At 40.7% G+C, this 15,760-nt stretch overlaps 1 protein-coding gene across 2 annotated transcripts in view; it reads left to right on the top strand.

Moving 5' to 3' along the window:
* SULF1 (sulfatase 1) overlaps window positions 1-15,760 on the top strand; it is a 192,387-nt gene that overhangs the window by 138,995 nt on the left and 37,632 nt on the right. For both annotated transcript variants that reach the window (XM_018058433.1, XM_005689044.3), the window contains exons 8-12: window positions 4,929-5,079; window positions 6,015-6,190; window positions 7,833-7,961; window positions 8,232-8,288; window positions 9,057-9,186. In XM_018058433.1, coding sequence (XP_017913922.1) covers window positions 4,929-5,079; window positions 6,015-6,190; window positions 7,833-7,961; window positions 8,232-8,288; window positions 9,057-9,186 — 643 coding nt within the window. The remainder of the gene's footprint in view (window positions 1-4,928; window positions 5,080-6,014; window positions 6,191-7,832; window positions 7,962-8,231; window positions 8,289-9,056; window positions 9,187-15,760) is intronic.

Here is a 15,760-nt window from a genome sequence, read left to right as displayed (position 1 = left end):
CACAGCAGCTGGTGGGAGGCATCTGAATGGAAAACAGAAGCAGCTAATATTTTAAATCAGGATAAGCAGGATAAAAGCTAAGAACTTTAGGACTTAGTTTTTAAATATTTATTTCTGTGGCTCTATCAGGTCTTAGTTGTGGCACATGGTATCTTTGTGCGGTGCATGGACTCTCCAGTTGTGGCACGTGGGCTTAGTTGCTCAGCAGCGTATGCGATCTTAGTTCCCCTACCAGGGATCAAACCTGAGTCATCCCCTGCATTGCAAAATGGATTCTTAACCACTGGACCACCAGGGAAGTCCCAGGACTTACTTTTGATAGAAGAAATGTATGGATCACTTTTCTTTTTAACGATGGGAGTTTGAGATGCTTGTTGGAGAGGACAGTTCAGTGTGACATCATGAAAGGAGCAGGGTTCCCAACCTGTTCTTGCTGAGCCACCTCCATATGCTTTACTGTCTCATTTGTAAAATGGGAGTATTTTATTTTCTTGGGCTTCAAAATCACTGTGGATGGTGACTGCAGCCATGAAATTAAAAAACACTTGCTCCTTGGAAAGAAAGCTATAACAAACCTAGACAGCGTATTAAGAAGAGACATCACATTGCTGACAAAGGTCCATCTAGTCAAAGCTGTGGTTTTTCCAGTAGTCATGTATGGATGTGAGAGTTGGACCATAAAAAAGGTTGAGTGCTGAAAAATTGTTGCTTCTGAATTGTGGTGCTGGTGAAGACTCTTGAGAGTCCCTTGGACAGCAAAGAGATCAAACTAGTCACTCTTAAAGGAAATTAACCCTAAATGTTCATTGGAAGGACTGATGCTAAAGCTGAAGCTCCAATACTTTGTCCACCTGATGCGAAAAGCCATCTCATTGGAAAAGACCCTGAGGTTGGGAAAGATTGAAGGCAGGCAGAGAAGGGGGCAACAGAGGATAAGATGGTTGGATGGCATTATCGACTCAATGGACATGAGTTTGAGCAAACTCCAGGAAATATTGAAGGACAGGGAAGCCTAAAGTGCTGCAGTCCATGGGATCACAAAAAGTCGGACGTGACTTAGCAACTGAATAACGAACTACAGTAAGAGGCCCTGCCCTCTCTGGGCTGCCTCAGCCGTCAGTGAGCTGTGACATGATAAGCTCTCTTCCAGCTTCCTATAAGTATGGGTATGAGTGGCCCCAGGTTTTGTCTTCTGAATCCTCTGTGAAGCCTCACAAGAACTCTTTGAAGTTCTTGCTCCCATTAGAGATATGTGGGAACACAGACTTAAAGAGAAAAAAAAAAAGTTGCTCCAGATCACACACTAGTAAGCAACAATCCTGGGCTGAGAATTCAGGTCTGATTCCAGAATATTCTGGAACAATCAGATATGTGGTTTTCCAGCGTTCCCTAAAACTGTCACCTGCTTCTCTGTGTCTCGCGTTTTCAGCCAACAGCTCCCAGCTCCGTCTGAATCACTGTAAGCTGATTCTTAGTTAGGGCAGCAAGCCTTCATTATCACGGGGCAGAGGGACAGAAGAATGCATCTTCCAGGAATTTGGCAGACACCAGCGGGAGGCACCCAGGTCTTTGGCAAAAGATCAATTTTCAACAACTGTCAATTCCAGCAACCCCCGACCTTCCACCTGCAGGCCCCTTGAACAGCTGCTATTCTGTGGGAAGCAGTGGCAGCCTGTCTTCCCCTAAAAGGCAAATGGTTATCCCCCGCCTCCTGCTGAGACCCCACCTGGGATCTTGTCCCCAGAGCTGGAGGGGGAGTGGTCATCTCCCACATTCAGAAATTAAGAGAAAAGGAAAAAAATGGGATGGGGGACAGACAATTTTGACAATAGACCCAAACTCTCCCTTTTAATAAAAGCCAGACTGAACATATGTCATTCTGTAAATCTGGGAGTCCAATTTGAGGCTTGTAATTTGCTGTGAGCTTCCCTGTTCCTCAGGGCGAGGTGGATGGAGCTGTGCCAAGCACTAGAAGGTAACCGGTGGAAGATACAATTTACCCACTATGAGCCTGCTTCTCGGCTCCCTATTGTAATTTTTATTTGTGTTTGAGGTTTTGTGGTTAAAAAAAAAAGTCAACTAGATTTATTTTTAAATTAAGGCACACCAACATCAAAGGCAGTAAGAGGAGGCTGGTGAGGTATTATGAAGAAAGCCCGTGTAATCTTTTATAGCCATATTCTTTTTCAGAGCACGTATCAGTAAGTGGTGAAGGACCTTTCGTGACCAGCTTGCTCTATTTCTCTGACCTCAAACTCCCCCCAACGGTGAAAATCTCTTTCCTCTGGGATTTAGAAGCTCCCCCTTCTCTCCTCCTCCTCTTCGCTCTCTTCCTCTAATCTTGTTTGTAAGGTTACACGCTGCGTTAAGAATAAGAAACCCTGGCTTAAGTCCTTTCCTACTGCCCAGGCTTCTGAAATACAAGGGCTCATTTGGTCTGTGGTGCAATCCGAGATACGAAGACCTTTCAGACCAAAAATGGGACCATTCAGTTCATGAGTTGTCTGCTTGGTAAGCAGAGGAAAGTTCATGCTGACAGTTTCTCTGATAAAGAATGGCAAGTGATATCTAAAAATTTGTTTATTTAATGTCACGGATTTTTTTCCCACCCAGATCCTTATATAGAATACATTTGTTTATTGGCTCATGTAGAAAACTCAGGTACTTCTTTGTTCTGGGCACTTTAAAGAGATAGATGATAGATAGATAGACAGATAGGTTTAGAGGTTTTAGAGGGTGAGAGGCTGAGTATTTTTTTTTTCTCCGCACCATGCAGCATATAGGATCTTAGTTCCCCAACCAGGGATCGAACCCACGCCCACTGCATCGGAAGCACCAAGTCTTAACCACTAGACCACCAGGGAAGTCCCTAGTCAGATTTGTTGTTCCTCAAAACAGATTTTTATGAGAAGCTCTTATCCCCATTTGCAGGTGAGCAAATTGAACTACATTTACCTACCCTACAAATATGTCTCTTTAAAAGGAAGTTGACTGACACCTCTCAGCATAACTTGTACACTTTTAGGGACAGTTTCTCCTGTGCTCAGTGTTAAATTGGCATTCGTTAATCAGCCAGCATCCATACAGATCATTAGGGTAACTTTCTGCACAGGAAGACCAAAACAGCATTTTCAACTACTAAAAGAGAAGCGCTGCAAATCCACTGGTGGAAGAAAATGTATAGTAGCAGGTGGCATATATAGAGCCGCATGTTCTTCTGCACAGTCACGCAGCTCAGAAACTCCAAGTTTCCTCGATAGGAAATTAGCTCCATGATGGAACAAATGGAACATGGTCGAGGCTTCTGGACTCACCAGCTCACAGTGATTGACTGTTTCTCTAGTTTTATGATGTAAACAATGTCACAGGATCTCCTGCAGTCATCATTATCCACCGTCTTTCACTGATAGGCGTCTCTCCAGAACAGAGAGCAGTAATCAGATTCCTCTATCAGCCTAGACTGTCTCTTGTTCTGAGAGACTGGCTATTTGCACAGTTGTGGTTCACACAAAGAGCAACTTTAGATGCAGGAAGCCCCTGTCATTTTACTTTCCCTTCATTTTGTTAAAGCAAATGAGCTTTGGAACCAAGTCCTGGTTCGATTCCCTGCTACTTTTGTTAACCTGAGAAAGTTAGCTTTACTAAGCCTCAGTTTTCTCACCTGTGAAATGGGAATGATAAGCCTATTTCCCAGAAGAGCTGAGCTAATTAAATGAGTAGATGTGAACAAAACACTTAACACAGTCCCTGACCCATGGTAAATACCGAGTTTTCACTATTAAACAATGTTTATAGGCTTCTCTGGTGGCTCAGACAGTAAAGAATCTGTTTGCAACGCAAGAGACCCAGGTTCAATCCCTGAATTGGGAAGATCCCCAGGAAAAGGAAATGGCAACCCACTCCAGTATTTTTGCTTGGAGAATTCTGTGGACAGAAGAGTCTGGTAGGCTACAGTCCATAGCGTCTCAAAGAGTCAGATATGACTGAGTGACTGACTTTTGTAGGCTTATCAGCTAAGGAGAAAGTTCAAACACATAATATACTCTGATGGAGAGGTCAAATGAAAAACAATTCTCAGTGTGAAAAGCATAGATATATTCTGGCATAGATATGTTCTTTGGGAGTGTGAAGTGGCAGCATCTTATGATCCAGGGAGTTGAGGAAGACTTCAAAGAGAAGGTGATGTACTTTATGGGTCCCCAAAGGGAAGTATGGGCACCACTTAGATCTCTATAGATTAAATATAGGCTTGAACCACCTGTCTTAGAACAATAGGACTCACTTCCCTATAGTTAGCAAAAATTATGCCTGCACCTATATTGATTTGTCTATAATGAACAGCTTTACTGATAAACATGTATATTGTAGTAGACTTGCTTGTAATTCCAGCAAATCCAATAAATTGATGATACCTATATGTGGGATATGTAAGTAATCAATATAATACCCTAGTAAATTCTAGAGATAAAATGTGTTGAAATTATGATTCTTCATCATTGCACGTAACATATTAGTGACTATATTTAATAGCCTAATTAGCAGTAAAATTTTATGAGTTAACATCACCATGGGAACACTCCCTTCTACATTGCTGAGTTTTATCTGTAAATTTGTAACCTGACCACAATCATCTCAAGGTATTTTTACACATTTTATTCAATAAACCTAAATGAACTTGCGCTAATTAGATTTTCACTGCCAATCTTGGTTTTATAAGTTTGAACCCATACACCTTCAGAGAACTCATGTGGTCTGGGGTGGTGCAGACTTGAAATCGCTTTACAAACACAGAGATATACCAGAGAGAAAAATTATTTAGCTGTGTCTGAAGTCTTTCCTAAATGGTTATTTCACAACGTTTAACATGAAATATTTCTCTAAATGAATAAAAAGCATATATAGTAAGACTCCTTTCTGGATATTTGCAGAACTCCTAGTTATAACTATGCGCCCAATATGGACAAACACTGGATTATGCAGTACACAGGACCCATGCTGCCCATCCACATGGAATTCACAAACGTTCTACATCGCAAACGGCTTCAAACTTTGATGTCAGTGGATGATTCTGTGGAAAGGGTAAGCCCATGAGCCTGCCCCAGGGATGGGTTTTGGTCCAGCTCCCCTTGTGTAGATGCATTCTTGCTAACCCTGCTTTTGTAGTAGTTGTTTTTCATTTTGAGAGAGTGTGGGGGCTGGGTATTCTGTGAACTCATCATCCCCCCCCCCCCATCTTATTCTCTTTCTAGGCTTGGTTCTTGTGGAGCCAGTAGCAAAAAGGAGATATACAAATCATAACATCATAAATCAAGGGTTATCACCACAAATACCTTCAGGGATTAAGCAAATAGTTTAGACAGCTAAAGCAGATCGAGTATAAGGCGATGGGGGCATGGTGAGGATCATGGTGAAGTCAAATCTAAACTCCCTCATACAAAGCAGGGAACAACTACTCAGCTTCAACTAATTTTGGTCATGTGAAAATATGGATCCAGTATTAAGTCTTCTGACTTTTAAAAGAAGCCAGAAATACAAAAATTCTATTTGAAATTTCCTGAATTTTAAAACATAACATAAACCAAACAAGACGTTCCTAAAGGCTGGATGTAACTGAATCAGGCTCAGAGGTAGCCTGTTTTTAATCTTTGATAACTAAATATGAGGGATGATAGTCAAATTTGCTTTAAAATGGATTTTTCAAAGTAAAACCTTAAAGTTTGATGGTAGAGGTTGTTTTGTGTGTGTGTGTGTGTTTTATTCAAATAGGCAAAACTAAGCCATATTAAGAAAAGTTATGTATTATATAAGAATCAACTGTATTACTGGACTTTTTCCCTCCAGGATTGCAAGCAACTTGAAAAATGTGTATAAACATACATGTTTGTCAGCCCTATTAAAGCAACTCTTGCCTTCTAAAAATAATGGGAAAGAAGATTTGAGGGGGATCATGGCGGCACTATTGCCATCTTACACCATCACAGTTGTTTCTGACTGAGGTCTGTGCTGTGTTTCAGCTATATAATATGCTTGTGGAAACGGGTGAGCTGGAGAACACTTACATCATCTATACCGCCGACCACGGTTACCATATCGGGCAGTTTGGACTGGTCAAGGGGAAATCCATGCCATATGACTTTGATATCCGTGTGCCTTTCTTTATTCGTGGGCCAAGTGTAGAACCAGGATCCATGTACGTATTTCTCTGTTTCCAACATTCAACTGTCATAGCTGGTGTACGTCTGAGATAATTCAATTACCAATCCCAGGGTCTGGTTTCCTTTAGTCCAAACAAAAAAGGGTGAGTGTAGGTTCATAATTTAGAAGACAAAACCTCCCGCCTGCCCCACCCCTCCCCTAGCCCTGCCGCATGCTAAATTAACTAATGTCTACTCTTTCAAGAGAAAGGAAAAATAACTGTATTAATGATTAACTCTCTCAAACCGACCAGAATCCATGAGACTGTGAACACAGACGTAGAGTGTGATTTTAGGTATGTCATCCTTACCCTCTTTGAATCTTTTTTTAAAATGATAACCAGTGCCATCCTCTTGGTTGCTTTTTTTAAAAATTACTGAAGAATTTTTAAAGAAAATTAAATGTTAAGAACTTTAAAGTTTAAATAATTTTAGATACATTTTATTTAATTAAAATGTATTTAAATGAACTTTAAATGAATTTTAAGAAAAGAAGCCTGAAGGACTGAAATTCCATTTCTGCCATCTTAAGTCACTGCATCCCTTTGCATGTCAGTATTCCCATCATAAATGGGTTTCGTATGCCCTGCCAAGCACATCAGAATGTGTAGTGTAAAATGAAGTCCTTTACATGAAACAGTTACGGAAAGAGTGAAAGAAAAGAATGCAAGTAGAATTCAAAACCTGGGATGACCCTTCAAGAGCATCCAGTCTGGACCCCTGATTTCGCAATGAAGAAGCTGCACAGACAGGGTGCTCACGCCTCTCTCAGAGTTCCCCCATCCTGGATGTTACAGCAGTGGGGCCCAGATGCCAGATAATCTGACTCTCATCTACGTGGCTTGTCTGCTGCTGCATTCCAGTGCATGCTGGGGAGGAAGTGATGGCAATAAGAAGGGCCTCTTTGGGGAATGTTCTTATGTCTTTCCCGGGCTTCCCCGATGGCTCAGCAGGTGAAGAATCCATCTGCAGTGCAGGAGACACAGGAAGCACAGGTTCGATCCATGGTTCAGTAAGGTCCCCTGGAAGAGGAAATGGCAACCCACTCCAGTATTCTTGCCTGAGAAAAATCCCATGGACAGAGGAGCCCAGTGAGCTACAGTCCACAGGGTCACAAAGAATTGGACACGACTAGACGACACGTGCACAGGGGTCATGTGCACACATGCCTTGTCTCTCTCCAGACCACTGGAAACTCCTGGGGAAGCGTGGGATCTAGAGTTGGAAGGCTTTATGTTTGAAAGGTTAGGCAGCATGCATTGAATTCAAGTATAAAAACCTTGTGTCCTTTTTCAGAAGATTGATTTCAAATCCCTAGTTCAACAGAGAAGTGATGGACTCTCAGGTTTCAGAAAAAAATGCACAGCCTACAAAAGCCAAACATCAGGCCACAGTTTGTCTGAGGTGTGGCCAGAGCGCAGGCGGACAAGCCTGTCTCCAACCTGACCCCTGTGACAGTCAGTCTTTCTCTTGGTCCAGGTGGCTGAGCACTCAGGCACCTCCCACCATTCCTAGGCAACCAGATGAGAGGCTGTGAAGCAGTGAAGGCCAGGGAGTACTGGGATGGGGAAAAAAAAGCCCTAGTGAGGCCCTCCACTGGTGCTGGGTCCCAGCCATGACCATCTTGTCCCTTTACAGAGTCCCACAGATCGTTCTAAACATTGACCTGGCCCCTACCATCTTGGACATCGCGGGGCTCGATGCGCCTCCTGACATAGACGGCAAGTCTGTACTCAAACTTCTGGACCAGGAAAAGCCAGGTAACAGGTGCGTCAGTTTCCTTCCCCTCAGCCAGCCCCGAGCACACCAGCTCCCAGAGCCAGCCAGCAGCCAGCAGAAGTGGAGGCAAAATACCTTCCGCCCCCGGGGATCACCTTGAACTGAGCACCTCCTTGGCTGTTTGTGAGTGGCGTGCTGATGGAGATGCTGTCCTGGTCTGCGGGAAGCGAGGGGTGTTGCTTTAAATAAACTGTTAGCACAGATCTGTTTGGAAAAGTTTCCCAATGCCAACAGTAAATATTATTACTTTGCTTCCAGGTTTCGAACAAACAAGAAGGTCAAAATTTGGCGTGATACATTCCTCGTGGAAAGAGGGTAATTATTGGTTCCTGGGGTACTTCTGGGAACGAGTCTTTGTGGGCAGCTCTCCCTGCTGGGAATGTTTTCCCCCTTATTTTGGTTTACTAAGCGTGTGGATTTCGTAAACCTAGTCATAAGACTTATCCTCTTCTGGCCAGCAGAATAACGATGGCTGAGTCAGAATTGCAAAGATGGGACCACAGTCTTTATGAGGCTGTGGATTCCCACGGCATGTGTCCACCTCAGTTCCTAAGTGGACCGGTTAATTGACTTTCTCAATTATCCCTCCCAGGTTCTGCCTGATGCCCTTCCACTTCTTTTCCATATGTGCCTTTCCTAGTTTTGAATAGACAAATAGATGAGATTGTATTAATAACTGTTCCAGAGTCATTTCTGGGTTTCTCCTTTCTATTTGTAATGTTCATTGTCTTTGTTTTTCTCAATGCTTACCCTAGGCAAGAGAAAAACATTTCTATCATTGCTTTTTAACAAAAATGAACTTTGAGCCTATAAAGCTGAATGTTTATGCCCAAAGGTTTGAAATGAAGATTTTGAAGAAAGTGATTTTCCTTCTCTAATCTCCCATCTTCATAATTCCCAGGCTGTAATTTTCCCAAAGGACTCATGAAAGGTTGGGCTCCTGTGGGTAGAGACTGGATAACTATTTAGTGCTTTTCGGAGAGTGTGGAGTCATGTGACAGGGAAGAAAAAATAAGACAGGCAGGTCACAGTGAAAGTCATTTCAGATCACTTCTCACATAAGCTTTTCTTTTTCTGTCAAAGGAAATTTCTACGTAAGAAAGAGGAATCAAACAAGAATATCCAACAGTCTAATCACTTGCCTAAATATGAGAGGGTCAAAGAACTGTGCCAGCAAGCCAGGTACCAGACAGCCTGTGAACAGCCCGGGCAGGTGAGTGATTCAGCATTTCTGCACCATCACTCATTTGCTTCTCCATTTCTAATGTAAAGACTTGCAACATGTCAGATAATGTACATTTATATTTAAGTAACCTTTTCATAGCCATCATGGAGTGCTCACCGTAACCCCTTTCCACTGACTGAGCAATGTCTGACTGTTCCCAGCTGGGTCTCCTCATCACTGCTTAGGCTTTCTCCATTTTAAAAAGATGGTGCTTCTAGTGAAATTTCTAGATATCCACCTAGTTAGCCAACATCAGTTGAAGATATCAGACTTAGGAAATGGATAGTCCTGTGTTAGAAAGTTCAGAGACTGCGTCTAAGGAGAAAACCCCACCCCTCTTAACTGGTCATCAGGACATGTCAAGAGATAGCTTAATCAAGATCTGGGGCAGATACTGAGCCTCTGGACAGCAAACCACCCCAAAAGCCATGATTGGGTTTCCACACCCTGGAGTAAGATCAGATGTCATCTAGCCCAGAGAGAAGGACAGAGTCTGTGACCAAGGTTGAGGAATGAAAAGGGAAAGCATATTCTATTTATTGTTTTATTGTCTATTTCTATTCTATTTATTGTTTCTACCTGTGCTCACAAAGTTACTGACATCAAATATTTCATTTGACTCACTCGTCTTCATTTATAGAATATTAAGTAGAGAACTCAGGGCTACCCAGAACACCAACTGTTACCAATAAGAACTAAAAAATTACCGTGCGGTGAATTAACACAGATCTGTTTTTTGACTTTTTTTTGGAGGGGGGGTGGGATATTTCAATTTCTGTGTATTTTTTTTCTTTCCTTTTTTAAAAAATATTAATTTATTTATTTTAATTGGAGGCTAATTACTTTACAATATTGTATTGGTTTTGCCATACATTGACATGAATCTGCCATGGGTGTACACGTGTTCCCCATCCTGAACCCCCCTCACACCTCCCTCCCCCTCTTATCCCTCTGGGTCATCCCAGTGCACCAGCCCCAAGCACCCTGTGTCATGCATCAAACCTGGACTGGTGATTCGTTTCACATATGATAATATACGTGTTTCAATGCCATTCTCCCAAACCATCCCACCCTCGCCCTCTCCCACAGGGTCCAGAAGACTGTTCTATACATCTGTGTCTCTTTTGCTGTCTCGCATACAGAGTTATTGTTACCATCTTTCTAAATTCCATATATATGCGTTAGTATACTGTATTGATGTTTTTTTTTCTGACTTACTTCACTCTGTGTAATAGGCTCGTTTCATCCACCTCATTAGAGCTGATTCAAATTTATTCTTTTTAATGGCTGAGTAATATTCCATTGTGAATATGTATCACAGCTTTCTTATCCATTCTTCTGCTGATGGACACATAGGTTGCTTCCATGTCCTGGCTATTATAAACAGTGCTGTGATGAACATTGGGGTACACGTGTCTCTTTCAATTCTGGTTTCCTCGGTGTGTATGCCCAGCAGTGGGATTGCTGGGTCATAAGGCAGTTCTATTTCCAGTTTTTTAAGGAATCTCCACACTGTCCTCCATAGTGGCTGTACTAGTTTGCATTCCCACCAACAGTGTAAGAGGGTTCCCTTTTCTCCACACCCTCTCCAGCATTTATTGCTTGTAGACTTTTGGATCACAGCCATTCTGACTGGCATGAAATGGTACCTCATTGTGGTTTTGATTTGCATTTCTCTGATAATGAGTGATGTTGAGCATCTTTTCATGTGTTTGTTAGCCATCTGTATGTCTTCTTTGGAGAAATGTCTATTTAGTTCTTTGGCCCATTTTTTGATTGGGTCATTTATTTTTCTGGAATTGAGCTGCAGGAGTTGCTTGTATATTTTTGAGATTAATTCTTTGTCAGTTGCTTCATTTGCTATTATTTTCTCCCATTCTGAAGGCTGTCTTTTCACCTCGCTTATAGTTTGCTTTGTTGTGTGAAAGCTTTTAATTTTAATTAGGTCCCATTTGTTTATTTTCGCTTTTATTTCCAACATTCTGGGAGGTGGGTCATAGAGGATCCTGCTGTGGTTTATGTCGGAGAGTGTTTTGCCTATGTTTTCCTCCACAAGTTTTATAGTTTCTTGTCTTACATTTAGATCTTTACTCCATTTTGAGTTTATTTTTGTGTATGGTATTAAGAAGTGTTCTAGTTTCATTCTTTTACAAGTGGTTGACCAGTTTTCCCAGCACCACTTGTTAAAGAGATTGTCTTTTCCCCATTGTATATTCTTGCCTCCTTTGTCAAAGATAAGATGTCCATAGGTGTGTGGATTTATCTCTGGGCTTTCTATTTTGTTCCAATGATCTGTATTTCTGTCTTGTGCCAGTACCATACTGTCTTGATGACTGTGGCTTTCTAGTAGAGACTGAAGTCAGGCAGGTTGATTCCTCCAGTTCTATTATTCTTTCTCAAGTTTTGGCTATTTGAGGTTTTTTGTATTTCCATACAAACTGTGAAATTATTTGTTCTAGGTCTGTGAAAAATACCGTTGGTAGCTTGATAGGGATTGCATTGAATCTATAGATTGCTTTGGGTAGCATACTCATTTTCACTGTATTGATTCTTCCGATCCATGAACACGGTAAATTTCTCCATCTATTTGTGTCCTCTTTGATTTCTTTCACCATTGTTTTATAGTTTTCTATATATAGGTCTTTTTTTTCTTTAGGTGTATATATTCCTAAGTATTTTACTCTTTTTGTTCCAATGGTGAATGAAATTGTTTCCTTAATTCTCTTTCTGTTTTCTCATCGTTAGTGTATAGAAATGCAAGGGATTTCTGTGTGTGTTGATTTTATATCCTGCAACTTTACTATATTCATTGATTAGCTCTAGTAATTTTCTGGTGGAGTCTTTAGGATTTTCTATGTATAGGATCATGTCATCTGCAAACAGTGAGAGTTTTACTTCTTTTCCAATCTGGATTCCTTTTATTTCTTTTTCTGCTCTCATTGCTGTGGCCACTACTTCCAAAACTATGTTGAATAGTAGTGGTGAGAGTGGGCACCTTTGTCTTGTTTCTGACTCTAGGGGAAATGCTTTCAATTTTTCACCATTGAGGATAATGGGTTTGCTGTGGGTTTGTCATATATGGCTTTTATTATGTTGAGGTATGTTCCCTCTATTCCTGCTTTCTGGAGGGTTTTTATCATAAATGGATGCTGAATTTTGTCAAAGGCTTTCTCTGCATCTATTGAGATAATCACATGGTTTTTATTTTTCAATTTGTTAATGCGGTGTATTACGTTGATTGATTTGCGGATATTGAAGAATCCTTGCATCCCTGGGATAAAGCCCACTTGTTCATGATGTATGATTTTTTTAATATGTTGTTAGATTCGGATTGCTAGAATTTTGTTAAGGATTTTTGCATCCATGTTCATCAGTGATATTGGCCTGTAGTTTTCTTTTTGTGGCATCTTTGTCAGGTTTTGGTATTAGGGTGATGGTGGCCTTATAGAATGAGTTTGGAAGTTTACCTTCCTCTACAATTTTCTGAAAGAGTTTGAGTAGGATAGGTGTTAGCTTTTCTCTAAATTTTTGGTAGAACTCAGTTGTGAAGCCGTCTGGTCCTGGGCTTTTGTTTGCTGGAAAATTTCTGATTACAGTTTCAATTTCTGTGCTTCCATTTCTTCCTGGTTCAGTTTTGGAAAGTTGTACTTTTCTAAGAATTTGTTCATTTCTTCCACGTTGTCCATTTTATTGGCATTGCTGATAGTAGTCTCTTATGATCCTTTGTATTTCTGTGTTGCCTGTTGTGATCTCTCCATTTTCATTTCTAATTTTGTTGATTTGATTTTTCTCCCTTTGTTTGTTGATGAGTCTGGGTAATGGTTTGTCAATTTTATTTATCGTATCAAAGAACCAGCTTTTGGCTTTGTTGATTTTTGCTATGGTCTCTTTTGTTTCTTTTGCACTTATTTCTGTCCTAATTTTTAAGATTTCTTTCCTTCTACTAACCCTGGGGTTCTTCATTTCTTCCTTTTCAAGTTGCTTTAGGTGTAGAGTTAGGTTAATTTGACTTTTTTCTTGTTTCCTGAGGTAAGCCTGTATTGCTATGAACCTTCCCCTTTGTACTGCTTATACAGTGTCCCATAGGTTTTGGGTTGTTGTGTTTTCATTTTCATTCATTTCTATGCATATTTTGATTTCTGTTTTGATTTCTTCTGTCATTTGTTGGTTATTTAGCAGTGTGTTGTTCAGCCTCCATATGTTGGAATTTTTAATAGTTTTTCTCCTGTAATTGACATCTAATGTTATTGCATTGTGGTCAGAAAAGATGCTTGGAATGATTTCAATTTTTTTGAATTTACCAAGGCTAGATTTATGACCCAAGATGTGATCTATCCTGGAGAAGGTTCCAAGTGCACTTGAGAAAAAGATGAAATTCATTGTTTTGGGGTGAAATGTCCTATAGATATCAATTAGGTCTAACTGGTCTATTGTATCATTTAAAGTTTGTGTTTCCATGTTAGTTTTCTGTTTAGTTGATTTATCCATAGGTGTGAGTGGGGTATTAAAGTCTCCCACTACACAGACCTGTTTTTAAGGAAACCGAGAACATAGGAACACAAACTAATTTAAGTACTCTTGCTTGAAATCTATGCTAGCTGGGAGAAATACACTATGTCACAATGAGAGGGACTAAATTTCTGCCTAAGTCATTGCAACTTAGAACAGAATTGGGGGAAAGAAAAATAGCATTTATTGAGCTTTTGCCTTTTTTTAATATTCTGAGCTTAACACATCTTTTATTTTTTTATGGAAAGACATTTTATACATAGCAGTGTGTACATGTCAATCCCAAACTCCCAATCTATAAGGCACTGTATGCAGTGTTTTATACACATTAGCTCAATTTAATCATCACCCTTGTCTAGAGAGGCATAGTCATTTTCATCTTACAATCTGGGAATCCATAAATTGTCTGATTCCAAAACTCGGGCCACTTTGTGCCTTCCAGGTAAATTTTTAACAAGAGGAAGAGAAGTTCAATTCTGTCTTTTCTTTCTTTTTTTTAATCTGACCTCTGGATAGTCACACAACTAGCCAACACCAGTTCAAGGTATCAGATACATAAAATGAGTAGCCCAGTTATTATTAAAATGGCTTTGTTTCTTATACGCTTTTTATATGGCATCTAACTATATTGAATAGATGTTCATTATAAACTACTTGACCCTCATCCGCTCTGTATTTCCTTGTGTCTTTTCGTACACAGGAATCCCTTTGAAGTGGAAAAAGGTGAGGAGGGAGGGCTATTGAATTAAGGGATAAAACCAAGCCTTCATAGCGCTCTGCTAAGCCTTAATTTTCAAGTGTTTAGTGGAGAAGCTTAGACCTATTCATTATATTTTAATTTGAAGTCTCCAAATCCTTCTTGTGGAAGCTCCAAGTAGTATTATGACTGAAACCTCAGAATTGTTTTGTAGCTCTAAAACGATTTTTATGAGGCAGCCTCAATAGACTAATTTTACTTCTATTCAGGAGGTGGAAATGTTCAGTGTTAAATATATCTCATGCACATTAGTGATCTGGTTGCTATTTCAGCTAAGTGGAGAGACTTATAACCCTTTGAAGATAAGGTTCATGGCCTACCTTTCAGTATACACTTTTACAAACCTCTCTATATGGCTCATGCTGAAATTTTAATTTGTGTCCTCAAGGGCAAACACAGCATAAACTAGATTACTGGCCCCAGCTCTTCACTCATATGCTGAATGCCAACTATGTTAAAAACTTCACTTTGCCTTTTTTTATAGTTTCCTAAATGCGTTTTGCCCCCATGAAATGCTTTCATGTGTGGCTCCCTGGAATTTTCCTCTGTTGTTTCATTTTGTTAGTCACTCTGAATTTGGTTTCTATCACATGGCTCAGATGGTAAAGAATCTGCCTGCAGTGCAGGAGACTTGGGTTCAATCCCTGAGTCAAAACGATTCCCTGGAAAAGGAAATGGCAACCCTCTCCAGTATTCTTGCCTGAAGAATCCCATGGACAGAGGAGCCTGGCAGGTTCCATGGGCTCGCAAAGAGTTGGACACAACTGAGTGACTAATGGCGCCCCACTCCAGTACTCTTGCCTGGAAAATCCCATGGGCGGAGGAGCCTGGTAGGCTGCAGTCCATGGGGTCGCGCAGAGTTGGACACGACTGAGCGACTTCACTTTCACTTTTCACTTCCATGCATTGGAGAAGGAAATGGCAACCCACTCCAGTGTTCTTGCCTGGAGAATCCCAAGGACGGGGGAACCTGGTGGGCTGCCGTCTATGGGGTCACACAGAGTCGAACACGACTAAAGTGACTTAGCAGCAGAGTGACTAATACTTTCACTTTCACATAAGAGAACATTAGCAATGAACTCTTTGAGAAGTGCTTGAATTAATGGGCAAAGAATTAGACTTGACACAATGGTGATTTCTTTCTATAGGTAGTGGCAAACCATGCCTTTAGAAGCTGAGAACTTTGAGAAATTTTTGAGCCTCTTCAAGGCAGTTATTGCTTGGTTATATTCTATAGAATCTTTGTATGTTGGTTTTTTGCTCTTTCTTTTTGGCTCTACTTTGAAGATTACCTTT

Source organism: Capra hircus, chromosome 14 (assembly GCF_001704415.2).
Source record: "Capra hircus breed San Clemente chromosome 14, ASM170441v1, whole genome shotgun sequence".
In the NCBI taxonomy this organism is placed as follows: Eukaryota; Metazoa; Chordata; class Mammalia; order Artiodactyla; family Bovidae; genus Capra; species Capra hircus.
This window is presented reverse-complemented; position numbering and strand designations above follow the sequence as displayed.